This window comes from Calonectris borealis, chromosome W (genome assembly GCF_964195595.1).
Source record: "Calonectris borealis chromosome W, bCalBor7.hap1.2, whole genome shotgun sequence".
Taxonomy (NCBI): domain Eukaryota; kingdom Metazoa; phylum Chordata; class Aves; order Procellariiformes; family Procellariidae; genus Calonectris; species Calonectris borealis.
Window position 1 is genome coordinate 38,006,078 of NC_134351.1, and position 27,085 is coordinate 38,033,162.

Genomic DNA, 27,085 nt, shown 5'->3' on the forward strand with positions numbered 1-27,085 from the left:
GTGAGACCTAGGCATGACGTAAATGGTATGGAATAAGGGGTGGATACTGTCCTGGTTTTGGCTGGGATAGAGTTAAATTTCTTCCTAGTGCTGTGTTTTGGATTTAGGATGAGAAGAATGTTGTTAACACACTGATGTTTTCAGTTGTTGCTAAGTACCCTCCTAGTCAAGGACTCTTCAGAGGCTGGGAGGAAGCATAGCTGGGATAGGTTGGACAGCTGGCCCAGCTGTCCAACAGGGTATTCCATACCATGTGACGTCTTGCTCAGTATATGAATGGTAGGCGTGATCCAGGAAGTAGCGATCACTACTTGGTTATTGGTCAGCGCGGGTGGTGAGCAATTGCATTGTGCATCACTCATTTTGTATATTCTATCATTATCATTATTATTTTCCCTTTTTCTGTTCTATTAAACTGTCTTTATCTCAACCCACGAGTTTTTCTCACTCTTACCCTTCCGATTCTCTCCCCATCTCACTACGCTGGGGGGAGAGTGAGCGAACAGCTGCGTGGTATTTGGCTGCCTGCCAGGTTAAACCACAACACGTCATCCACCGTTGGTGCTTCTTCCTCTTTCCAGGACAGTACTGCCAATGACCTGGCATACGACGCTGGTGTGCTCCATACCAACTTCTGCCACGTGGGTCGGGTGCACTGTACTTCATCTGGATCTTTGGGTACTTGCTCGTTGTCCAGGTCACTATAAACCACCTCCAGCACGCCTAGTTCTCTCAGGTACTGGATACCTCTCTCCATAGTGGTCCATTTGCCTAGGCGATATATAACATCTTCCTTGAAGGGATACCTTTCCTTCACGCCTGACAGCAGTCACCTCCAGAGGCTGAGGGCCTGTGTCCCTTTTCCAATTGCTTTGTCAATGCCCCCTTCCCTAGAAAGGGATCCCAGCTGTTTGGCTTCCCTACCCTCTAATTCCAGGCTACTGGCCCCATTATCCCAGCATCGGAGCAGCCAGGTGACGATGTGCTCGCCTGGACGACAGCTGAAATCTTTCTGCATATCTCGCAACTCATTCAGGGATAGGGATCGGGTGGTTTCCATCTCGTTTATGAGTTCTTCCTCTTCCTCCTCCTCTCCTCGTGATGGCCCTGCTTTTCCATCATCCCTTTCTAAATGACTTGACTTTCGCCTCCAAGATTTACTCTTATGTACAGGGGCGACTGATAAAAGCATGGGTTGGTCCTCTGGTTCAGCTGTAGTACCTGTTGCAGGGGTTGGAGTAGCCGCAGTGCCCGTCGCAGGGGTTGGAGTACCTGAAGCACCTGTCATTTTGTCATCAGATCCGGAGACCTTCTCTCCCCCTTGAGGGTTCTGAATAGTGTTGAACAGGGCTCGGTAGGCATGGGCCAGGCCCCAGCACATCGCAGTGATCTGGGTCTCTCTGGAATTGCCAGGGTGACAGCATGCTTTCTGCAAATATTTTAGTAGTTTTTCAGGATTCTGCACTTGTTCAGGGGTGAAGTTCCAAAACATTGGAGGTGACCACTGTCCTAGGCACTTGCCCATACTATCCCACACACCCTGCCACTCATAACTATCCAGCCTCGGGGCAGATCTCTGGGTGGTATTCTTAAATAGTTGTTTAACCTTAAACAAGACCTGAAACACATTCAGGAGACATAGCAATAGGAACACGCTGGTTTGAACATGCCAAGGATATACAGTAGCTGTTGAGGATTTTGAAATCAGCCTGGAGGAGAAGGGGAAGGTGAAGGAAGCTGTCTCCCCCATAAATTGGCTCTCCGAGGAGAAGGGGTAAAAAGTGTAATTATTAATAGTTTCCAAAAGATAGCTCCCAAAGAACAGGAATGATGGTAGTGCTGAGTACAGTCTCCTGATCAATAATTTTATCATACCATAAGCCAGTGTTACACAGTATAGCAAAGCAATGACCTTAATCCATTTCCCAGAGATGATAAACCCCACATAAATACTGACAATCAGCAGTATAGACAGCCAGTAAGGTGCTACATACCACAACTCCAAGAACAGATCCAACAACTCTGAGAGCAAATAAACCAACATTGTGAACAGCGGCTACTACACTGATATAATGAATGCTTATAACAATTTGTTTTAACCCGTTCGGGTCAGATGTGTCGTTATCTCAACCCTTTGTGCCCACGTTGGGCGCCAAAAAGGACTGTTGTGGTTTAACCTGGCAGGCAGCTAAACACCACACAGCCACTTGCTCACTCCCCTCCACCACAGTGGGATGGGGGGAGAATCGGGAGGAAAAAAAAGTAAAACTCGTAGATTGAGATAAAGACAGTTTAATAGAACAGAAAAATAAATAAATAAATAAATAAATAAATAATAATAATGATAGAATATACAAAATGAGTGATGCACAATGCAATTGCTCACCACCCGCGCTGACCGATAACCAAGTAGCGATCGCTACTTCCTGGAACACGCCTACCATTCATATACTGAGCATGATGTCACATGGTATGGAATACCCTGTTGGCCAGCTGGGCTGGCTGTCCTGGCTATGTTCCCTCCCATCTTGTGCACCTGGCAGAGCATGGGAGCTGTCCTTGGACTAGGAGGGCACTTAGCAACAAGTGAAAACATCAGTGTGTTATCAACATTCTCCTCATACTAAATCCAAAACACAGCACTAGGAAGAAACTTAACTCTATCCCAGCCAAAACCAGGACAGTATCACAGAAGAAAGTATAAGTACTAGTGCATTTTTAAATAAAATGCTACAAACTGAAGTATTGTCTTCGCACTACTAAGACTTAAGGCAATCAAGAGTCAAGAAGCTTCAGTTTGGTATAGAGTTGCATTAAGCTCTCCCCCTTGCCCCATTAATACATTTATTTTAACATATTAATTTATTTTGAGATCTGCTTATAAATTTTTGCTATACATATTAACTACAATTCAGTGTGAAGTGACCCATTTTAATATACCTGACTACACTGAGCTGATCCAATTTAAGCAATAGTTTCTCCACCATCTGAATTTTCCAGCATGGATTTCTAAATTGGTATGATAATATAGTAAATATTCAATTTCCACCCTCTCTCTGTAACCTATCTTATGACTTGCATCCATTCTTGCGGTATTCTAGAGTTTAAGGGTTCAAAATAGATTTGACATTCAAATAATGTTTAACTTTACAAAGGACAATTATTTGCAGTCAGAATACTTTATATATAAACATACACACAGTAGATCAAAGTCAACAAGCATTTTTTTTATGTCTTTTTTCACTGAGGTACTGTTATAACATCCAGCAACAGGATACAAGTGTTCATATGATATGAACGCCACATTCATAAGCTGTACCACAAACTCAAGACAAGTGGCAACAGACTGCAAATCCAGTTTCACTGTAGGATTACAGAAAAAAGAGTCTTCCCTTCTATGTGGAGGGTTTCAGTGCAAGCTACAGAAAGCTTCAAAGGCAACTGGCATAAATGGGGAAGTCGGAATGAAAATCTCACTCTATTAAAAGGAGAAAAAAAATACTCATGGCAAATTAGAGTCTCAGTCAGGCCATTTCTTACAATTAACAGCAAACGTTTGGGACTTAATATTCCAAGGCAGCAAGGGCATATAGCACAGCAGCCACACAATAAGACTTGAAATGTGTAGTTAAGCTCTTGCATCTGATCCTTAAGCTAAGCACATGCACAGGCTTAAAGCAGCCAAGCTGCTATTATAATACCACACAAGGTGAAGTTTTGCAAGCCAAAAGATGAACACTGTCAGAAAAGATGAGTTTGACAAGCACATAACTTCAGTTGATGCCACAGTAGACAGAAAACCCCCGGTGACCACAAGTTTATTCCTCAGCTGTAAAAAGCTTATTTTTAAATGCACATTTAGTTGCACCTTCCCCTGTTTATTTTACATGGCGGGGGGGGGGGAATGCAGATGCATTAACAGTTCCTAGTCACAATACTTCCAATCCTAGTATTAACATAAGGGGAAGAGGGTTTATGTTAAAATAGCGATTGTTGCTGTATGTATTTAGTATTCCACTTTCACATCAGAAAATAATATTTTTTTTTTAACAAAGTTTCCATATGACTACTGCAGTCTAGACTTCCGTTTTTATTACACCTATGCTAAAAATGTGTTTCTGCAATAAATACTGTTGAGTGAAATGGAAGTTCAAAATATGCTCAGTTAATCATGGCAAATAGTTCTTTCCAACCAAGTTTTTTTTTAACCTCACAAACCCATTAAACAGGCTGCAGATACTTGAGCGAGTTTCTTATATTAGGATACAGCACAACATTTAAAACTCAGCTTAGCCACATACAATTCATACTTTAATTTATATACACTTATGACATATCACCACTTAGATCAACAAATTCATCATCCCTCTTGACCAAGTCATCTTCATCTTCCAAGTCTTTCCAGGTGCTAGTGGGTAAAGCTGGTTTGATAGACTGTCTCTGAGGTAAAGCAAATGGAAACAAGGATGACAAACGGGCAGAATTTCTCAGCATTGGAACAGCATGTACATCTCTGGAAATAGCTTGACTACGTTCTTCCTCCATTTTCACCTGCAAGCTTTGCACTTCCTCCATCAAGTCCAAAATCCTGGCAGCTGTGGCTATTGTACCACCACCATGAAGCTGGGCCTCAGGAATCCATCGAAAATACCATTGTGCCCAGACTTTGATTTCAGGGCCATCGATGCGAGGTAACAGAAGACCGTGATAGTCAACAGGTTTACTATGACAGCTATCATAAAATTCCCTGAAGCTATTAGGAGGTTCATCCGAATAATTTATGAACTTGCCAATTCTTTTACCCAGAATGTTTTTAATTAAATGATCTGTTTCCTCCCTGAAAAATCCTCTCTTCAGGGAAGATTTTGTTTGTGTCAATGGCAAAGAAAGTTGCCGTTGATGCTTTAAGAAGAAAGAAAAGAAAAATATACTGAGATAAATATTGTTGGGACTTTAGAAAACAACTTAAAAGAAGAAAACCAAACATAACTTGTATTCAGAAAATACAAGCAAAGTCACTTAAACACAGCCACTACTTTGCTATATAGTCTAAAACTGTTACTCTTCAATGGCTAATACACCAAATACTTCACACAGCATAATTAGTATTCCAAGATACCTTCCCTGCACTGTAACTATAACAATGAAGTAACAACAAATAAAGCATTTTTCTTTGAAAAAGGAGAATTCTTTGCATGCATTCAAGTATTACAGACTTCCATGTTTAGTTTAAGCTAGCCACACAAATCAAGGAGCACTTGATTTAGAAGTTTTTATCCAATGGTTCCTCATTGCTTTCTACCACATAAGAGTTCCCTGATTAATGCTGTAGATCATACTGACAGTATCTCACCTGAGAATGCTTTGTACAGAACAGAATTTAACCAACAAAACAGGGAGATTACAATCATAGAATAGTTTGGATTGGAAGGGACCTTTAAAAATCATCTAGTCCAACCCCCCTGCCATGGGCAGGGACATCTTCAAATGGATCAGGTTGCTCAGAGCCCCGTCCAACCTGACCCTGAATGTTTCCAGGGATGGGGGAAAATGGAAAAAGGCTACCCCAAACAAGACTTTTATTACTGAATTTGTGCTACTTTCCAGTAATGAGGTGGTCCACTCATAATCCTCCATACCCTGGACAGTGGTCTTTTTTTTTTTTTTTTTTTTGTTGGTTCCCTCTCCACCCACCCCTCAGTACAGGAAAGACATGGACCTGTTGGAGCGGGTCCAGAGGAGGGCCACAAAAATGATCAGGGGGATGGAACGCCTCTCCTATGAAGAAAGGCTGAGAGAGTTGGGGTTATTCAGCTTGGAGAAGAGAAGGCTTCGGGGAGACCTTATGGCAGCCTTTCAGTACTTAAAGGGGGCTTATAAGAAAGATGGGGACAGACTTTTTAGCAGGGCCTGTTGCGACAGGACAAGGGGGAATGGTTTTAAACTAAAAGAGGGTAGATTCAGACTAGATGTAAGGAAGAAATTTTTTACAATGAGGGTGGTGAAACACTGGAACAGGTTGCCCAGAGAGGTGGTAGATGCCCCATCCCTGGAAACATTCAAGGTCAGGTTGGACGGGGCTCTGAGCAACCTGATCTAGTTGAAGATGTCCCTGCTCATTGCAGCAGGGGTTGGACTAGATGACCTTTAAAGGTCCCTTCCAACCCAAACCATTCAATGATTCTGATTCGAAAATGCATGCACACACCCCAATTACACTCAATACAAAATTAGGGAGGCAATTATACGCCTGCTATGTATTTCAGTTAGGTACTCCGTAGAACAACAAAATAAGCTCATTTCAAACATGTCAGTGCAACTCACCTGTATGGTAAGTCCCATGAGGAAGTTATCACTACACTTGCACAAAAGTACGAAGAAAAAAAAACCCAAAAAACTTAAGTTCACAGCTACGCACAGTAACTGTAAAACAGTGATTTATAACTGAGGTGGGTGTAAACTGCATTCTTAAGACCCAGGTGAGTCTGAGGTATACATGTATTTTGTCAAACTGCACCAATGCTTCCACTGTAAGCACATTTGAAGTATGACTGAGTTGTGCAAAATATATTTATCATTTCAAAAATACAAGTTAAGCAACACATATCTTACTTTGAATCGTGCAGTTTTCTGTTGACTTTTATCTGGTTTTGGCTTCTCTGCATAAAGAGGGTTGTTCAGGAAATCCTGGGCCTTGGGGTCAAACTGCACAGACCAGTCCCACACAGTAAGAAATCTGAAAGGACCGCTTTGTGTCTTGAGGCTTTCACCAGTCTGCCAAAACAAACAGGTCACAATTAAGACTGCTAGAAAGGAATTTTGACCAAGTCAAGGTGAAATTAAGAAACTGGCTTTTCATAGAAGAGGCCGCAGAGTTGCAACGATACTCATGATTTCTATGTATTCAATAGCTGAACAACATTATTAGATGCAAGCGAGTACAGACATGAAGGCTATCTATATAGTACTCTCTGTAACTTCAGACTATTTTATTTCAATGGTGCAATTAGCACCAAGAATGCCTTTCACAGTTGAAAATGAGATTAAATAATCTGAGGAAAAAAACAAAGTTTTGAAAATTGGGTAGTAGACACACACTTGAATTCTTCAAACGCAGGGGGCAGGATTGTGGAATAAACCTCTCCAAACTTCAAAAGTTAACTGCAGCTATGCAGTGCTACCAGTTTAAATTTTATGATCAGCACTTTATTTATATGCAAGACCATGATCTTCACTTTTTTTTTAGTCTCTGTGCAGTCTTGCAGAGGATACTCCCATTGCTTCCAGCTTCTTAGGCTAGAGAAAAGCATGAACCAAATGTAAATCAACATTCAGGAAATGTTGATTTTGGAATAAACAGAATATACTATACAAGAATTTTGTAGATAACTTATTATGCAGGACAGCAGAATATTCTTAAGTTAAGGAGTTCCATTTTCATTGAAGAGCAATAAACACGAACCTATAGCCACACATTAGAAGTAATATATTCCTGAGTTATTTTCCTTTTGTCATCAAAACCTCCGAAGTCCTGAACTTGACTCCTTATACCCAAAGTTGCACTTATTCACCCTTCAAGGCATCGTCCTTCAAATAAGCATGGAAAAACGTGCTGCTAGGGCATTTTTTTTTTTTTTGAGTGTTCCTTACTTGTTGGTCAAACCTGTTCTCCAACACGTTGCATCTACAAAATAATAAACCCTTACCATATTAGTGTCTTTTTGATGTTGCGAGTTGAAGAAGAAAGTGCTAAAAATAGGCACATAGAGGCTGTCTGACAAGACAGTTAAGTTTCTGTGAACTCAAATGCTGAAGGATACTGTTGTACCAACTGCCAAACACAATTTAGCAACAGCAGAAAAACAGGAGCCTAAATAAATAAAATATAGCATCAGTTTCAGAAAAAAATATGTTCCGCGATGCCGACTATTTATTTTATAGTATTTAGCATCTCCAAATACAAATCTTAAGGACAGCAAATCTGGTGAACTACAGAACTGCTACATATAACTTTGGCTGAACTCTGAAGTATCATCTGAGCTACCCTTGGCCAATTGTTGACAGAAGAGATGAACACTTTCTAACCTGAATTTGCACACATTAACTTGCAGTGAAAGTTGCTGCTATGCAGCTTTTTAAAGTTGGCAAAGCAAAACTAGTTTATAGCAATTCTTGATCAGAACTAATCAGTTTACACTTATGATTTCCATTCTGCATAGCAATGTGTTCCCAAAATACAAACAAAATTGGAGAAGTGAGACTGCAACATTTAGCAAGACAGTATAAAGTTAAACTCTAGATGTGACAAGAATATGCAATTCACTTGAGTTATTTTTATGGACACTACCATTTAACACAGTTTAAAAGGATACAAGATACATATCTTTCAAAAGACTCCAAGATTGAATGGGAAATTTTACATCTATTCTTTTTAGTTATAAAGACATTGCTGAACTCTAAACAGCAAAAATAGTGACACTGTACAAAACATCAACCCATAAAACAAAACAAAATTAAAGATCTTCAGAGTAATTAGAATTTCTGGACTGACATCTAAATTGCTCCTTATGCTGAGTAAGATTTTAAATAGTATGTAAGGAAAGCAATAAAAATCAATCATACCTCCTCTCTGTCATTTTTATGTAAGTGGTTACAACGATCCAAAAAGCTATGTCCTCCAATTACCCACTCCTTCTGAATAAGGCTCTGAAACCCTGACTTTGTTCTGCTGTATGAATCCATCATCACTTGAACAAGACTGGAGATTACACAGCACAGATCAGTAGCACTCTCTTCTACAGAAGAGAACAGAAACCACATTGTCTAAGCCATTCCTAAAACTTTGGGTAAGAAAGCAAAGTATTGCTAGCTTCATATAAACAAAATTGTATTTCAAGCTCAGAGAAGCTCACAATTTCTTACAAGTGTTACACCATCAGAGAGAACTTAATCCATGTTTCTGATACTTCTTTTTGTGAAAACTTCAGGTTTCTTGTATGCTTATACTAGGATAACACTTTGGCAACAAAACTGCAAAAAGCAAACTTTTACTATGACAACTTTGATACCTACGCCCTTCAGTCTCCCACAGTCTGCCCCTCCTGCCTCATGCTACCAGGCCAGTTAACCACCCTTACCCTTCCTATCCTGCATGCATCTTTTCACAAGGTGTGAAACTGCCTCCTCATGCAACATGCATTCTTCACCCTTCAGGTGCCTTCTAGAAAAATCTCCTCCCCATGCTAAGTTTCTCAAATGGCAGTGTGTGTGAGGAAAAAGAAAAAAAAACAAACCTAAATCACCTAAATCAATTCAAAAATAGCTTAATGGTTAACATTAAGTTTGGTTTTCCATGTGATTACTTAATCTAGGAAAATAAACTGCTCTGTGTGTACAATAAGCATATTCTTTCATGTATTTTTAATAAAGAGACTTCATAGTATTCAGTGTGTATCTAGAACATTAAAAAATATCCTTTCAGAAAGTTTTCATGCTCCATGTTCTGCAGCTTAAGCTACATCTAAAGAAATTAAGAAAAAAATAAATTAAAAAAAAAGGATAATCTCATGAAATTCTTACCTATAAGGAGAACATTTGTATGCTGTCTTTCCAGACACTCAGCAATTTCTATTGCTTTCTTCAAGACTCGCCTGTTGTGGTACAGGAAAAGATAAGTGAACATTTTCATAGCATTTTTACAGTTAAGTTTCTTACATTAGTATCCCCTAAAATGGGTTAGAACTTCAGACTATTAAAACTTGCCTAGTCCTTTAAAACAACAAAAATCATGCTCAACTTCTGTAAAATGAAGAACTGTTTAGCTTCAAGAGCAAACTTTCAAGAGGTATCTTTATTTGGCCATTAGTCATGCATTTCCATTTGTTATCTTCGTACATTTGTAATACAATACTTTATTCTGGATCAATACCAGCCATCAGACACACTAAAGTATTACAGTTGCTAAGAGCCAGATCTTTATCCTGGAAAGAGTCAACATCACCACACTTATGTTCTAATCTACTACATGGTATATTTCTCCCATAATCTGGTTTTGAGAGGCAGAGGAAAGGATCAGCAATCAGATCTTGTAAACATGCAAACAAAATTTATTTAGAGATTATCATTACACAAGGAAGACTGAGTGGAATTAAAGATCACAAACCCAGATGTAACACTGTTGGTTTCCAGACCTAACTCTACATAAAGTTTGTATTTTCAGCAAAAGTTTGCATACAAACTAGGATTCTTGCAACTGCTTAGGTCACTAATAGAAGCTGACAGTTTATTTCTAAGTGTGGAGTTGTCAGATTCTTTGTTCTAGCATCTAGAATAGCTGAGAAGGCATTCCCACTGACTGCAAGAGCCAAGAACAGGCTGATCCAGGAAGCAACTGGATCCAAGCATGGAAGTGACCAGTCTCAAAACAACGTAAGGCTAGGAACTTGGGTTGGCATTTACTTTAAACTACTTGTAATCTTGGTTATGTCAATGCATTTCTCAACATATGATCTTCACTAGAACCTCTCATTCAACATACATTTAAATTCTGGAATAAGGAATGAATAACTATCAATATTAATTGATTGTTATTCAGACTAGAAAAAATTGAAGTTGACTGCAGAAAACTGCAGCAGCACTTCATGGTAACAAGCTGATCACGGAATAAACTGGCAGACAACAGAGCTAGCACAAAGTAACACTGAAAACAAATAAAACCCCTCAACATTCCACTATAACAAGCCTTAAGTTAGCCAACACCATTCCATCACTTACTCACTGTGGACTACTGGGATAAGAAAATAAGAACTCGAGGAACAATCAGGAGAGGAAGGGCACAAAACTGAGAACAACTGTCATTTTCTAAGTCTTTGGTAGGCTAACATCTCGAATACTGCAGTTCATCCCATCCTAAAGGATACTGCAGAAGTACAGAGAAGAACAGCAAGGCTAGTCAGAGACACGGAATAGGTTTCATGCAAGAAACAAAGAAGATTCTTCAGTTTGGAAAGAAGGTGACTAAGTGTAGGAGGGAAATTACTGGATCTATAGTTTTAAGAGGTTTGCTGGAAGAGTTGTAGTTGGAATGATCTGCTGCTGCTCACATCCTTTAATGCGGGAGGCTTAACACAATTCTGCATTGTAAAAATACTGCCCCAAGTTGTAGAAATAAGAGATACAAATGGGACCATAAGTCTGTCAATTTTCTTTCCTACCGGAGGTGAAGAATGTCTTCATATTTCAAGAAACTAGCTAGAAAACCCACTACAAATGCATTTAACAGCAATTTGAAACCCAGAAAGTTACAGATATAGCAAACCTGATTATCTCTAGCCAGTTCATGCTCTCCAGTAATGAAAACCATTTCACATCAGTTGCCCAGAAGTCTGTACTATTATCTGCAAAAAAAAAAAAACAACCCAAAAACACCAAACCCAACAAAACCAAAAATTGGTTTACTCACATATATATAGTGCTAATTACCAGTCATCCATTGTATTACCCTTCAGTTATCAAGGGTTATAAAACAGCCGATACCAAGGAGTCAGTAAATCCTAATCACTGTTAAAGTCAACAACCTATAACTAAACGAGGAAGTAAAGTAGTCCTACAAACACCAGTAAAGTTTTGTAGCACCATAGACTTTTAGAAAAAGTATGCTGTAGGTTCATAGCAACCAAACCAAGTAAAAAAATCTGCTGACAAAATGAGAAAGTGTGGTGTATGATTGCACGGACTCTCACATAAGCATGCGCAGAATCATTTATTGTTACAATACAGGAGAATATATCCTTTACCATAACGGGGAGGTCCCGCTGTCTCCCCCAATCATCACCCAATTCGTATCCCTTATTAACTAAGAAAAACAGTCTCTCTTCCTTTTGGCAATGATCCACACGACCGCTCTCAGATCCGCTTATTCTCACGGTTAACCAGTTACATAATTCTCTTGATGTTTTCAGTTTCCTTACAGAGGAGACAACTAAGCCAGGTGTTCAGGTCTTATCTCAGGCGTATGTGTGCGTCTGCTAGTTCTCAGCGCACAGGCTGAATTCCTGTCTTATCTTGGCCGAAACTCCCAACTCCGCAATTCTTCTCCACATCTCCCCCTTTTTTGTTTATCACCACCCCATTGGTAAGTAGGGTCACCATGACGCGAGCTTCTATTTTGCGCACGTTGCGGATCGCAGACCGAAGGACCTGCAGGAACACTAGGAACAAAATAAACATTCCTGCCCCTATGCCAATAAACACCCACATGCGTAGATTGAGGCCATTAAACCAATTTTTTGGATTTATCCAAGACAAGTCTTGCTGTAACCTGTCAAACACACTTTGGCTAGTCAATTCCTGTAATCTGTGAATCTGATCCTGCAGCTGATCGTGTAAAGATTGAATATTTCGCTGCAATGACAAATCGAATGCTCCCATCAAATGTCGCTTAATAAAAGTCCAATCATGTTGTGATGAATTCCATGGTAAGGGGGTTACACATAAAGATTTGTGTACGTGTTTCCAATTACACGGCAGACTAACTCTCGTTTTTAACGCTTCCTGCCGATCCCCCAACCACATCACAGTAGCCTCTAGGGCTTGTAGCCAAGATAATACCTCCTCATCAACTTTCTCTTGGATTTGGAATTCTTTAGTAACATTGGTTAATGCCTCACTTACCTCATGTGCAGTTTTTACAGATTGTGTCAAGGAAGCGATAGCTGCAGTGGCACTTGCTAAAATAACAACAGCAGAAATAATTGCAAAAATTAACCAACCTAAGAATCGTTTTGCTCTTTTCTTAGACTTATCTATATCTTCTACTAGAATTCTAAGAAATCTACCCAAACCATCCTCCCCTTCCCACTGTCTGGTTAAATTAACTGGTATCCATAGTTCTGCCCGACGTCGAAGGGGAAAAATATAAGCAGTTTCATTAAAATCATGTTTAGATATACAACTTCTAAAAGAAGGAGAATAAAGCTGAATACAAAAGGAGTGATTACATCGAGTAATGTTTACACGCGAAGTCATAGCAAAAAGATAAGGATGAGTAGTACATATCGTCACGTTAATTTCATGTATTATACTCAGATTAGCTTGTGTTTTGTTGACAATCCATACTTGAGACAGTTGCCTCATAAAAAAGGGCAAAGCTAAACGCCACACATTCGGTTGTGGAGGGGAAAATGAACCATTATACTCCATCTGCAGGATGGGTCCTGCGGACCCACCATTGTGCCAGACTATTGAATGATTGGCTTTCTGAAAAGGCAAAACAGATTGATTCAAAGATGGATCCCAAAATGACCCATAAGGGCCCCAATCTATAATACGACCAACGGTTAAATTTTGTTCTCGAGGCCGTTCTCCCAAGCATGGCTTCCAGCCAAATTGTGTGATCGATGAGAGTTTGTGCAGAATGCATTGCGGAAAATCAGGAACAAAGTCACCAATTAACATATCATTATCAATAGTATTTTTCGATGCCAACCCAGGAATGGTGACCACTGTAAGGTTCGCCCGTTTTCCATGTGACACTGCTACTAAGTGTTGCTGTTTTTCAATGATCACACAATACTCTGACTTATTATCTACGGTAAGACATAATGGAGGAAAATCAGAAACAAACATTGTGTCATTAGCATAATATGTATCATTTTTCCCATCTAGAGATGGGGGAACCCAAATGCCACCTGACCATAAAGTATCACTATTGCTAATCGGTAACGATGCGTCCCACCATGTCAAAGGTTGGAAAAAAGGAGGGTCCACCACATGTGCCCAATAAACGTGAGCTTCCACAGGCTGAAACATCATGGTAGTGCCAATTCCCCATAGCATTATCGTGGGACAAGATTGAACAGAAAACAGCACTGTAGACCATATTACTGATGTTGACCTGATTGCATTACCGAACCGTCGTAGGAGCAGCATCCTCTCGTTGTTTTTCCTCGGGTCCTTTTTCTGGGCCATCTGCCAACACTTGCGCTGGCTTGACATTCTTCGCAGGGACCCAATATGGGCCTGTAGGAAGAGAAACACAAGCGTATCCCCGTCCCCAGGTAAGCAAGGGAACCGGACCTTTCCATAGACCAGATTCTAAGTGTTTATAAAATACCTTCGGATACACTTCAGTAACCTCTCCTGTTCGAAAATGCCGGTCAGCAGCCGAATGATATTGCTGCTTTGACCCTGACAAATTTAAAAAATTTAATACATAAGTGGCTTTATCTAACATCTCCTGAGGCGTAGTTCCCAGCGGATTCCCCCTTTTTTGTTTTTCAAGAATCAGCTTTAAGGAAGAGTGAGCACGTTCCACAATTGCTTGACCTGTGGGGGAATGCGGAATACCTGTAACATGATACACGCCCCATGCCTGTAGGAATAATAACAACATAGGCAGGTCCATTATCTGTTTTGAGTTTACGGGGGACCCCCAATACTGCAAAGCATCGAAGAAGATGTTTGATAACATCATGAACACGTTCACCCGTATGAGCCGTTGCGACCAAAAACCCAGAAAAGGTATCAACAGACACATGAACAAAGCGCAAACGACCAAAGGAGGAAACATGAGTAACATCCATCTGCCATAGTTCATTGGAAGTCAGTCCCCTGGGATTCACAGCAGATAATACTGGCATTGGCGTGAGCCGCTGACAATCTGGGCAAGCACGAACGATGTCCTGGGCCTGTTCAGCTGTAAGAGAAAACTGCTTCTGTAAGGAGCGAGCATTCTGATGAAAAAATTCATGGGATAATTTTGCTTGTTCCAAACGGTGAGGTAGGACTGCCATCAGAGTGAGTGCATCCGCAGTAGCATTACCGGAAATGAGCGGTCCTGGTAAATTAGTATGAGATCGGATATGCATAAAAAAATATGGAAATCGTCTAACACGCAGCAGCTGTGCTAACTGTATTAGCAAAGAAAATAGCTGCTTATTATCTACTTCTCGAATAAATGCAGTCTCTATGCGCTGTACTATGCCTGTGACATAAGCTGAGTCTGCCACTACATTAAGTGGTATTTGAGAAAACAATTCAAAAGCACGAACAGCAGCTGCTAATTCAACTACCTGCGTAGATCCGGGTAGACAAGTGACATCCGAAGACCAGGAGGCCTGATCTGCTTCCTCCACTTGGTGTTCAGACGTTTTCCGTCCTCCCGGCGTCTTCCACACCACTACAGCTTTACCTGTTTTTCCAGATCCATCAATGAAAACAGTTTGCGCCTGTGGAATAGGCACAGAACTTAATAGTATGTGTGGCTGTAGTGGTAGAGACTGCAAGGAATTCAAAAGTCGATGGCGTGGTAAGTTGTGTTCTATGGAATTAACGTAATCCGCCATTGCAATCTGAAAACTCAGGCTGTTTTGTAATAATGTCCAAAATTCATCTCCTGTGAAAGGCAAACGCATAGCATCTGGATCTCGACCTGTCAATTGTTGACATCGTAGTCGACCTTGTGATATCAAACGAGAGATCATTTCAATTGCAGTGGTCAATGTCTTACTAAAGGAGTGAGGTAAAAACAGCCATTCCAGAATGCATAAGGCATCCTTTTCAGTTTGTACCCTAGCATCCCATTGTCCCAGTAAGGCAAACGGCTGAAGAGAGTGGTAAATAAGGAACAATCGAACTGGCAACGATAGCCGGATTCGATGTGCGAAGGTATCATTAATTTTATCCATTACCTGTTGCAATGCTTCTTGGCCTGGTTCCGAAAGAGATCTGGGGGATGCCAAATCAGGATCCCCTTTCAGCAACGAGAACAAGGGTGACAGTTCATGGGTGGTAATTCCCAATAGAGGTCGCACCCAATTGATTGTGCCCAACAACTTCTGTAGATCGTTCAGAGTACTTACAGTAGTAGCAAGCCGCAAGGCTTGTGGACACACATGTGACTCGAAGAGTTTCCAGCCTAGGTATTTCCAAGGAGAAACTGACTGTACCTTCTCTGCTGCTATCTGAAATCCATATCGATGCAATCCTGTGGACAAACACTCAAAAATTTGAGAGAGAGATGATTCTGTCTCAGCTGCCAACAAGATATCATCCATATAATGATACAATACAATATTTTTATACCGTTGACGAATTGACAAAAGTGCCTCTCCCACCACTATTTGACAAATGGTAGGACTATTCTTCATGCCTTGAGGTAAAACAACCCAATGGAACCGTTGCATAGGTCGATCATTGTTAATTGTAGGAACAGAAAAAGCAAACCGAATACAATCCTCTGGGTGTAGATAAATTGTAAAAAAGCAGTCTTTGAGATCAATAACTTTTAAATGCCAATCAACAGGGATCATGGTAGGATTTGGGGTCCCGGGCTGTAAGGCCCCCATGGATACCATAACGGCATTAATAGCTCGCAAATCCTGTAACAATCTCCATTTTCCTGATCTTTTAGGTATGACAAAAATAGGCATGTTCCAAGGACTGGTGGATGGCACTATGTGTCCTAATTGTAATTGCTTCTGTACAAATTCCCAAGCTTTTTCTAGCCGCTCACCTTTCAAAGGCCACTGATCAACCCACACTGGCTTGTCTGTAAGCCAAGTCAGTTTCAGGCGCGGCTGTACTTCAGTGGCCTTCATTAAAAATGTGTCATAAGTGCTACATTCCATTGTTGCAACAGATCACGTCCCCATAAGGTACATGGGACATTTAAAACATAGGGTTTCAGCATGGCATGTTTATTTTCCGGACCTTCCACCAGTAAAGAATGCAAGCTCTGCCATGGTATTTGGGTACCACCAACTCCGGTAACGGCAGCAAAAACTTGTACTAATGGCCAATCAGAGGGCCATTCAGATCTCTGAATTATCAAGACATCCGCCCCTGTATCCACCAGTCCAGTAAAAGCACGGCCATTTACTTTACACATCAACATAGGCTGACCCATAGTTATCTTTTGAGTCCAGAATATTTGAGGCAAACCTGTGCTTCCAAATCCTGCTGACCCCCTCTGCTGGCCTAATATAGGATCTCCCTTCTCCCTTTGAACATTAGGTAACAAAATTAGCTGAGCAATGCGCTCCCCTGCGGGAATAGTACACGGAGGAGTAGGAGTCCAAGCCATAATTTTAATTTCCCCAGTATAATCAGTATCAATCACCCCAGGAAGGACAAAAAGTCCTGCCTTGGAGGTTGAGGAACGTCCTATCAATAAGGCACAAAACCCTGCTGGTAAAGGACCATACACTCCGGTGGGGAGTATGTTAACAGATTGATCTCGTATTACTGTTGATTGGCTGGTGGCCAGATCCAACCCGGCGCTTCCGAACGTAGCTGGCTTAAGGGCATGGACGGTTGGCAATTGTTCACATTTACTTCGTGCGAATTCACCCCCCAGGTTGAGGCTTGAGCCACCGGCCCTGAAATCGGGGTCCTGTTGAAGGTTCTCGGGGCACCGGACCTCGCGCCCCTCCTCCCGTTTTCCCGCATCAGTCCTGGGAGCAGGTTACCATCCTTATCAAATTTGGATCGACATTAGTTACCCCAGTGATATCCCTTCTGACAACGAGGACACAGCTGAGCGGGACCTTTAATTTGGCCCTTTGTTCCTCGTCTTGCTCTGGGGCAATCTTTTTTAATATGACCTTCCTGGCCACATACAAAACACTTAGTCGCTGCTTGAGCCACCGTTAGTTGTTGAGCCAACGCCGCTGCCAATATCTCCACTTTAAACTGTTCTGACCCCACATTTTGACAAGCTCTGATCAAATCAGTTCAAGTCTTTGCCCGATTCCGAATGGGATCTATAGCTTTTCTACAATCAGAATTAGCATTCTCAATTGCAAGCTGAAAAAGCAACAACTCGGCGGCTTCAGGAGACTCTATCTGACGTTGTATAGCAGTTTGTAATCGATCTAAAAATTGCACATAGGGTTCTTGCGCCCCTTGCCGGATCGTAGCAAATGATGATTCCGGCTTGCCAGAATCCGGCACTCGCCTTAATGCTTTCATAGCCAAATCAACCGCCTGTGTAAGCAGTTCACGGGGCAAGGCGGCTTGTGCAGCAGGTGACGCCCAATTCCCTTCACCTAACATTTCATCTCGCCCATAGGGTAGTTGCAAATTGTCCAAATTGTCCTTTACCTTCGCAATTACAAGTTCACGATACTCAAAAAACCACACAGAATACTGCACCGCTGACAAAACAAGGTGTAATATAGACTTCCAATCTAAAGGAGTCATCGTATACGATTCCCCTATTGCTTCCAATAAGTTTATAGTAAATGAAGCCTGTAACCCGTACTCCTTTATCGATTTGTGCACCTCCTTAATCACCTCATATGGTAAATGAGCATACTCTGGCGCTCTGCCAGGTCGATAAATTACAGGCATTGCCTGGAGAAGCGTTACATCCCCCTTTTTTAATGCCTCCGTATGACATTCATCAAAGGACAGCCTTACCGTACATAAAGGCTGATATGTGGGGGGGGTGCGCGGATCCCCGCAGAGGATCTCCACGGGGGGGAGGCGCAAATGGTGGTGGTTTCATGACGGACAACCGAGAAAGTGTCTTTTGTCTCTGTCGCTGTAAAATTTCATCTGCCATTGGCGCAGATGCACCCATTGCTTTAACTGGCGTGAGTGGAGGTGTGGTGGTGCATTCATACCCCCCTTCTTCCCTGGGCCACTTGTTGATCTGGGCCGCTTGTCGATCTCAGAAATTTCCATGAAACCTCGGCCTTGGTGTATTGAGTCTGGCAGTTGAGCACTCCTTGACTGTATCAGAAACTCTGCATAGCTGAGGATGGGAACATCCTCCTACTGTCTGGCCCAGGTGTCCAGCAGAACAACACCGAAACCTTGAGAATTAAAATTTTCTTTTTTTTTAAACAGGAGAAGATGAACCTATACCGATGGCAACAACAACAGCAGCATCTCCCCAACCCAATTTTATTCTTCCTTTTAGTCGAGATAAGTATAATCCTTTTAGTTCAGACACAAGATCCCTGGGACCATGCACTACTAAATTACACTGGAAATATGGGAACCCTACCAACAGAAAAGACAAACCTGAACCTTGCTATTTTAGTTATACATGGGAATGAGACATATTCAAAAGATGAATGGAGATGGGAGACACTACACCAGAAAGAAATTAAGATATCTCACAATAATAATAACATTCATCAAATTTTATCACTTCAAGCCACACCAGGGGAAGAAATAAAAATAGGGTGCTGTATAATCAATGGATCTACCCACAAAAAAAACGCACTGAAATTAAAATATACTACACTGATTTTTCTAAACGTAAAGACAATGAGAAATCTTGCTATAAGACACCAGAACCAGATTGTTGGTACAATTTCACTTTCACGCAACCTGTACTCACTTTTTGCTTCTGAAGTAATTGTGGTGTAGAACTATTGTTTGATTTTATGATTAGTGAACGAAAAATTTGGAATTTGTGTACGACGGGGTGGCCATGGGTTGATGCATATGTGTCTTTTAACATACCTACATCTAATCTAAATTTATCTGCAATAGTACTACACAATAACATCACCTTTCATAGGCAGGAATGGATTATTAAAGACGAAAATGAAAACCAACAAATTCCATCCTTAAAAGGAACCAAAGGAGACACCATTTTGATAAGATGCCGAATTGAAAATCATACTAAATGTATGACAACAACCTTACACATTGTTGTAAACAACATTGAAGGAAAAGACAACATACATACCTGTCCTTTTCAACAAGAATGTTGGTATACTTTTACTATATCCCATTCAGTACTCGTAAGGTGTCTTTGGACAAACCCTAACTCTCATTCCAGCTTAGGTTTTCAATTCAGGATTGATACCGCACAGCCACATTCACCAACTCAGCCTCCTATCAAACTGTCTCCTTACATTTATAACATTGGTCCCTATATAATCAAGAACATAGGACAACAGCAAGTGCTATTTAATCCATCGTGGTCTCTAAAACGAGTGGAGCTATCAATGCAAGTTGATATCTCTACAATTAAACCTGCTTGCTCATCATTCCTGAATACATCTTTTACAGGATGGTTAGCGTGGCTACATGGACAAACCCTCACCTCTCCAAAACGATCAAGGAGAGATGTAACTGGCATCCTGGGAACGGGACTAGGAATATTGAACAGCATGGATGCTGAAGTTTTAGCAAACAAAATAAATTTGGCAACAAGTGATTTACATAAATTAGAACACCCATTACAATCATCTTTGACAGCATTAGGAACGAGCCAGTGGCTTTTGGCTAATATATTGCCTACATGGGAAAGAATTAATGAAAAGGACCACCAACTAATCACAAACGCATTTGGCACAATTCAAAATAATATTTCCCTAGCTCTTAGCTGCATCCAGGCTCAATTATGGATACAATCTACCGTGGCAGCTATTATAAGGGAAGGTGATGAGGGCACCTTGCCCACTGAAATCCGAAAGGTAGTTTGGGATAATGCAACTAAATTTGAAAAAGAATTTCAAGCTTGGTGGCGTCTAGTCAATTTTACTTACGACTCCACTGACAGCAAAGTCACAGCCTTTGTTTTGACAATACGCAGTGCTTCGGTATATATCATATACCCAATCATTGCGCTAGGATTAAATCACAATGGAACGGTACTCTACCCGTTAGAACATAGAGTATGGGCCCAACAAAATGGGAATAAATGGCAAACTATTGATGTTGATGCATGTGTTTTGTGAGAACAACAGGGATTTATTTGTGAAAGCAATACCATCAAAGCTCAAGACATTTGTCTTGACACTGAACAAAATGTTTGTAATTTTGAAATACATCCTGATGAAACCCCTGAAACTGTACTTATATATGTCGGAAATGCATGTGTTTGCATGAGAACTCTTTGTGATTCTATATTTACAGATAACGTAATTGTGGAAACATCTAACCACTCAAATATCTGTATTTGTAATTTTACTAAGATTATGGGATGCGACTTCAACTATTCAGCTCCCGTTACAACCCATCAGTTGCTACAATCAAGCTATGCATCTTATCAAGATCTACTACCTACCCCCATTGGAATGAATCTTACATTAGTACGAAAACTGTTACAACATGATGACCTGAGCCAATTGCTAAACCAGATTCGAAACAATGGACAAAGAACTCTGGTTACGGTCCATCATGATGCAGAGAAGATACATCATGTCCTAGAAAAGGTGAAGAAGGATGGAGAACATCACTAGTGGGATGTTTTATTTAGATGGTCACCAACAGGAACTTTGAATTGGGTTTTACATCCCATAACAATTTTATTAATTTCTATTCTGCTATGCTTATTGTTGAACATTATTCTATGTGTTAAAGTGTGGAAAATAACTAAACAAATGGCACTAATACCAAAACCTCCTCGCATATATAACCTTGCTTAATTGTACTTAATAAAACCTTAATAGTTAAGTATATTAATAATTAAGTATACCAACCAAAAATTTCCCTCAAATTACAATTGGAATATGACATTGATCTGTTTATAGGCACAGAGGCAAGAGGCGACCACACCGCCACTCTGTGATCAAGATGGATTGACTTTAGTCACGGGGTGGATTGTGGTGGTGCATTCATACCCCCCCTTTCTTCCCTGGGCCACTTGTTGATCTGGGCCGCTTGTTGATCTCAGAAATTTCCATGAAACCTCGGCCTTGGTGTATTGAGTCTGGCAGTTGAGCACTCCTTGACTGTATCAGAAACTCTGCATAGCTGAGGATGGGAACATCCTCCTACTGTCTGGCCCGGGTGTCCAGCAGAACAACACCGAAACCTTGAGAATTCTTTAGTAATTACCACTTGGGACTGTAGCCAGGATGGAAATTTACGGATGACTAAAGCCAATCATCTTGCGAACCTATAAACGGTGGTCCTAAGTGAGGCCCTTTGAGCTCTCCTGGACCGCAGCGGGCTGCACCCAGCATCTCCCTCTGAGTGGGACGCCTCTCAGAGCTTGCGATCTTTCAGGCCTGCGATATTCGGAGGACCGCTGGGTCCTGGGTGAGTCCCTTTCGAAGCTCAACCCTTCGCCCGTTGAGAGGGAATGCCTAGACATTCGACGTGAATATTTCTTCACTGAAATCGAGGGGAATTTTTAACAGGTATACCTTCTGTATATTTTTATATATATATATATATTTCTCTGTGTGTGTGAACTAATAGTAAGCATAATCTGTAATTAAGTTGTGATTGTAGTAGACGTACTAACCTATTTTGCAAATATTGAATAGTTAATGATTAGGCGTTACTAAAGTTTGTTAATGATTAGTTGATAACTAAGTGTTGCTAAATTGTGAATGAAACCTAGACTGTCCCTGAAATATAAACCCTTAGATGATTTTCCCTTGTATGTTTCACCCATGTAATAAGTAATAGAGTGAACCTTGCCATCGAATTCTATTAGGTTGCACCTTTATAAATCTCTATTAAAATCACTTTCTGCTAATTTCTTTGACGGTGATTCTTTAAGCGGCCTCTAAACCACTCTCTCGCGACAGGAGGGTATAAATCAGGCTCTCGTTCGGGGTCTATCGAGCCCATGTCAAAGGGATCGTCTGGCTCCGAATCATCCTTCAGAGGCGGGGGCTCTGCCTGAGGCATTACAGTTTCATCAGGAGCCAACAGTTCAAACGAATCTTCCCCATCTTTTGATTCTCCCCCTGGTATTGCTGGATCAGTCACATTTTGCAACACCTGTTCGGCAGGGCGTAACTTTTGCAGAGCCGTATACACAACTCGCCAGGTAATCAATATTCCCTCTGGAACTTCTAGTTGCAAAATCTGTTTAGTCTGTAATTCCTCACCCACTTTTTGCCATTGCTTTAAATCATAACACCCGGCTGTTCCTACAGAAGGGAACCAAGGGCAGTGATCCCAGACCCACGCAAGGAGTCTCACCAATTGTATTGGAGCGACCTTAAAACCTTGTTCCTTTAAAATACGTTGAAATATTTCAAGTTGAAGCTTCTGTGACTGAGATGCCGACTGCCCCATGACTAATGTATAAAGTTCGTATAACTTCCCCGCGGCTGCTCACCTGAATCGTCCTGCGACCGGTGATGAATCAAGCTCGATATGTTGATCCTCCGTTTATCCTCCGTCCAGCTCAACAGGGGTACACCACCGGATATTTCTATTTCCTTTCTTCAAGACGTTCTTTCTTTCTTCAGGTCGTCGTCTTTTTGTTTTTTTTTTCTTCAATCGTGCCCCACGTTGGGCGCCATTTGTGGTTTTTGATTGCACGGACTCTCACATAAGCATGCGCAGAATCATTTATTGTTACAATACAGGAGAATATATCCTTTACCATAACGGGGAGGTCCCGCTGTCTCCCCCAATCATCACCCAATTCGTATCCCTTATTAACTAAGAAAAACAGTCTCTCTTCCTTTTGGCAATGATCCACACGACCGCTCTCAGATCCGCTTATTCTCACGGTTAACCAGTTACATAATTCTCTTGATGTTTTCAGTTTCCTTACAGAGGAGACAACTAAGCCAGGTGTTCAGGTCTTATCTCAGGCGTATGTGCGCGTCTGCTAGTTCTCAGCGCACAGGCCAAATTCCTGTCTTATCTTGGCCGAAACTCCCAACTACACAATTCTTCTCCACAAGAAAGGAAAAAGAAAAGTTTAATCAGAGGAGATTAAATTCTTACTTCCAAGTTCCAGTTGCCTTGACTCTAAAGCATGATCTAAAGCTTGACATAAGAAGGAGGCTGGATTTTGAAAGTCATTACTATTAGAGCCAGAAACACAAAAGGGTTTTAGAAGGGGGTTACACAAATTTATGGGATGTAAGACTACCTGGAAGAGTTTTAAAGAGTGTTCACTGCAAATGAATAGAGGCATTAAAATACATCAAAAAAGGGAATAACTAAGATAAACCAGGAGGCCGGTGCAATACCACAGAGTCATTAAACTCTTATAAATTTCACTAGGATTTTTGTAGCTGGTTAAATGCAACCTATATCTCTATTGCTTTTATTTCTATCAAAGCCAGTATTCAGAAACTGGAAAGCTCTCACAAGCTGATATGGTCAATTAAAACGAGAACAGATCACCTTTCCTGCATAAGACTTAAACCTAAAGCCCAAGGTCTATAACAGTTCTACTACTGAGAAACAACTGAGATACACCATCATAGAATCATAGAATCATTAAGGTTGGAAAAGACCTCTAAGATCATCCAGTCCAACCATGAACCCAACACCAACCATGCCCACTAAACCATGTTCCTAAGTGCCTCATCTACACGTCTTTTAAATACTTCCAGGGATGGTGACTCCACCACTTCCCTGGGCAGCCTGTTCCAAGGCCTCACCACTCTTTCAGTAAAGAAATTTCTCCTAATGTCCAGTCTAAACCTCCCTTGGCGCAACTTGAGGCCATTTCCTCTCGTCCTATCGCTAGTTACTTGGCAGAAGAGACCAACACCCACCTCGCTACAACCTCCTTTCAGGTAGTTGTAGAGCGCAATGAGGTCTCCCCTGAGCCTCCTCTTCTCCAGGCTAAACAGTCCCAGTTCCCTCAGCCGCTCCTCATAAGACTTGTGCTCCAGGCCCTTCACCAGCTTCGTTGCCCTTCTCTGGACACACTCCAGCACCTCCATGTCCTTCTTGTAGTGAGGGGCCCAAAACAGAACACAGTATTCGAGGTGCGGCCTCACCAGTGCCGAGTACAGGGGCACGATCACCTCCCTGCTCCTGCTGGCCACACTATTTCTGATACAGGCCAGGATACCGTTGGCCTTCTTGGCTACCTGAGCACACTGCGGGCTCATGTTCAGCCGGCTGTCAACCAGCACCCCCAGGTCCTTTTCCTCTGGGCAGCTTTCCAGCCACTCTTCCCCAAGCCTGTAGCGTTGCCTGGGGTTGTTGTGGCCGAAGTGCAGGACCCGGCACTTGGCCTTGTTGAATCTCATACAGTTGGCCTCGGCCCATCGATCCAGCCTGTCCAGGTCCCTCTGCAGAGCCTTCCTACCCTCGAGCAGATCAACAAACACTCCCGCCCAACTTGGTGTCGTCTGCAAACTTACTGAGGGTGCACTCGATCCCCTCATCCAGATCATTGATAAAGATATTGAACAAGACCGGCCCCAGTACTGAGCCCTGGGGAACACAGCTTGTGACCGGATGCCGACTGGATTTAACTCCGTTCACCACAACTCTCTGGGCTTCGTCGCCCAGCCAGTTTTTTACCCAGCAAAGAGTGTACCTGTCTAAGCCATGAGCTTCCTCCCTTCCCTACCCTACAGCTTGCATCTATGATCCTCAAGTGCACAAGCATATATGTATTGATTTTGTTCCTGTAGCTGTTCTGCCTCCATGCCTGCTTGTGCCCCTCATTCTGTTCATTACACGTTTTTTATAAAAAAAAAAAAAAAACAAAAAAAAAACAACTCTTTCCCTGATTCATTTCACCCTGGCCACAGAAACAAGTTCTCCACAACTTAAGCATTAGAATGCATCTTCAAAGCTCCCTAGTCAGTTCTGTTTACATTAGATGTAGTTTTCTCCAATCTTTTCTGATTAACATATTCAAATTCACTTCCAACCTTTAAGTATGATAACCTTTAAAGTACATACATTACAGCACTTCTAGTAAGATACCCTTTACTCCCCAGTTCACCCTCTTTCCATATGAGTTTTAGAATATTCCCTTGTACCCAAATCTCATGTTTCATTTAGCCTGCCATCACTATTTGAAAGACCTCTGTCCATTCTGAACCAAGGCAAAATTATAGTACCAATTTCTAGTCCTTTAAAACCACCCAAAAACCACGATACCAAAGAAAAGGGATTTCTGTCTTTTTTTTTCCTGTAGAAATAACAGGCTTTCACCCATAGCGATGACATTTATATTCCATACTGAAGTGTTCTTCAGTTCTCTTACATTACGGACAGCATAGAATTCAGTTTTACTCCAAAAAGTTGAGTAGCCACATTAAGTGTGGCTGTTGGTTTGTTTTGTTCAATTGTGCTGATTAGACTAAACCACTTATATGCAGGCCTCTATAAACAATTGCTTGGTCTAGCAGTTCTCCCCCAGCCAAAGTAATCTTCAAGTCAAAACAGGAACTTCTTTTTAAAGGTACAACAAAACACTTCAAGCTTGTTTTACCCCTTAATCAAGGTACTATGCTTAATAACATCACAACAGAGAGAAAGCTTTCCCTTCCTCCCTACCTTGTAGGACGATGAAGAAATACTCCACTAGGATTTGAGAACTGAAATGTTTATAGTCTCATTTAGGTGCGTGGGGAAATGGCAAACACTGAGACTTGTGAGCAGTCTAGTTGTCGAGGTTTAAACTGGCAGGCAGCCAAATACCACGCAGCCGCTCGCTCACTTTCCCCCCCACCACAATGGGATGGGAAGAGAATCGGAAGGGTAAGAGTGAGAAAAACTCGTGGGTTGAGATAAAGACAGTTTAATAGAACAGAAAAAGGGAAAATAATAATGATAATGATAGAATATACAAAATGAGTGATGCACAATGCAATTGCTCACCACCCGTGCTGACCGATAACCAAGTAGCGATCGCTACTTCCTGGATCACACCTACCATTCATATACTGCGCATGATGTCACATGGTATGGAATACCCCGTTGGCCAGCTGGGCTGGCTGTCCTGATTATGTTCCCTCCCATCTTGTGCACCTGGCAGAGCATGGGAGCTGTCCTTGGACTAGCAGGGTACTTAGCAACAACTGAAAACATCAGTGTGTTATCAACATTCTTCTCATACTAAATCCAAAACACAGCACTAGGAAGAAATTTAACTCTATCCCAGCCAAAACCAGGACACTAGCAAAACCAGCATCTGCCTTTGTAACGTTTCAAGAAAGAGGAACAATTTAAGAGGATCCATGCTTTCCCTATCAAAATCCTCTTTCAAGCAGGTACCTACTGTTGTGGTTTCTGCTTTTCTTAATGAGGATTTTTATAACTGAAACTTCTTTTCAGTTTGGCCATGTATTCAGGAAATTTAAGTTACACTCAAAGTTACTCAAATCAAAATATCTAGGCATGTATAGAACAAAAAATAATGGTTTATGTGTTCAGACTTTGAAAAATA

At 41.4% G+C, this 27,085-nt stretch overlaps 1 protein-coding gene across 1 annotated transcript in view; it reads right to left on the reverse strand.

Annotated features, from left to right (window-relative positions):
- Nucleotides 1–4,326: 4,326 nt before the first annotated feature.
- The window catches only part of LOC142075035 (myotubularin-related protein 12-like), a 29,502-nt gene continuing 6,743 nt past the window's right edge, over nucleotides 4,327–27,085 (reverse strand). The window contains 7 exon segments of the mRNA XM_075136032.1: nucleotides 4,327–4,902; nucleotides 6,613–6,774; nucleotides 7,707–7,789; nucleotides 7,792–7,870; nucleotides 8,623–8,795; nucleotides 9,580–9,650; nucleotides 11,318–11,396. Coding sequence (XP_074992133.1) covers nucleotides 4,327–4,902; nucleotides 6,613–6,774; nucleotides 7,707–7,789; nucleotides 7,792–7,870; nucleotides 8,623–8,795; nucleotides 9,580–9,650; nucleotides 11,318–11,396 — 1,223 coding nt within the window.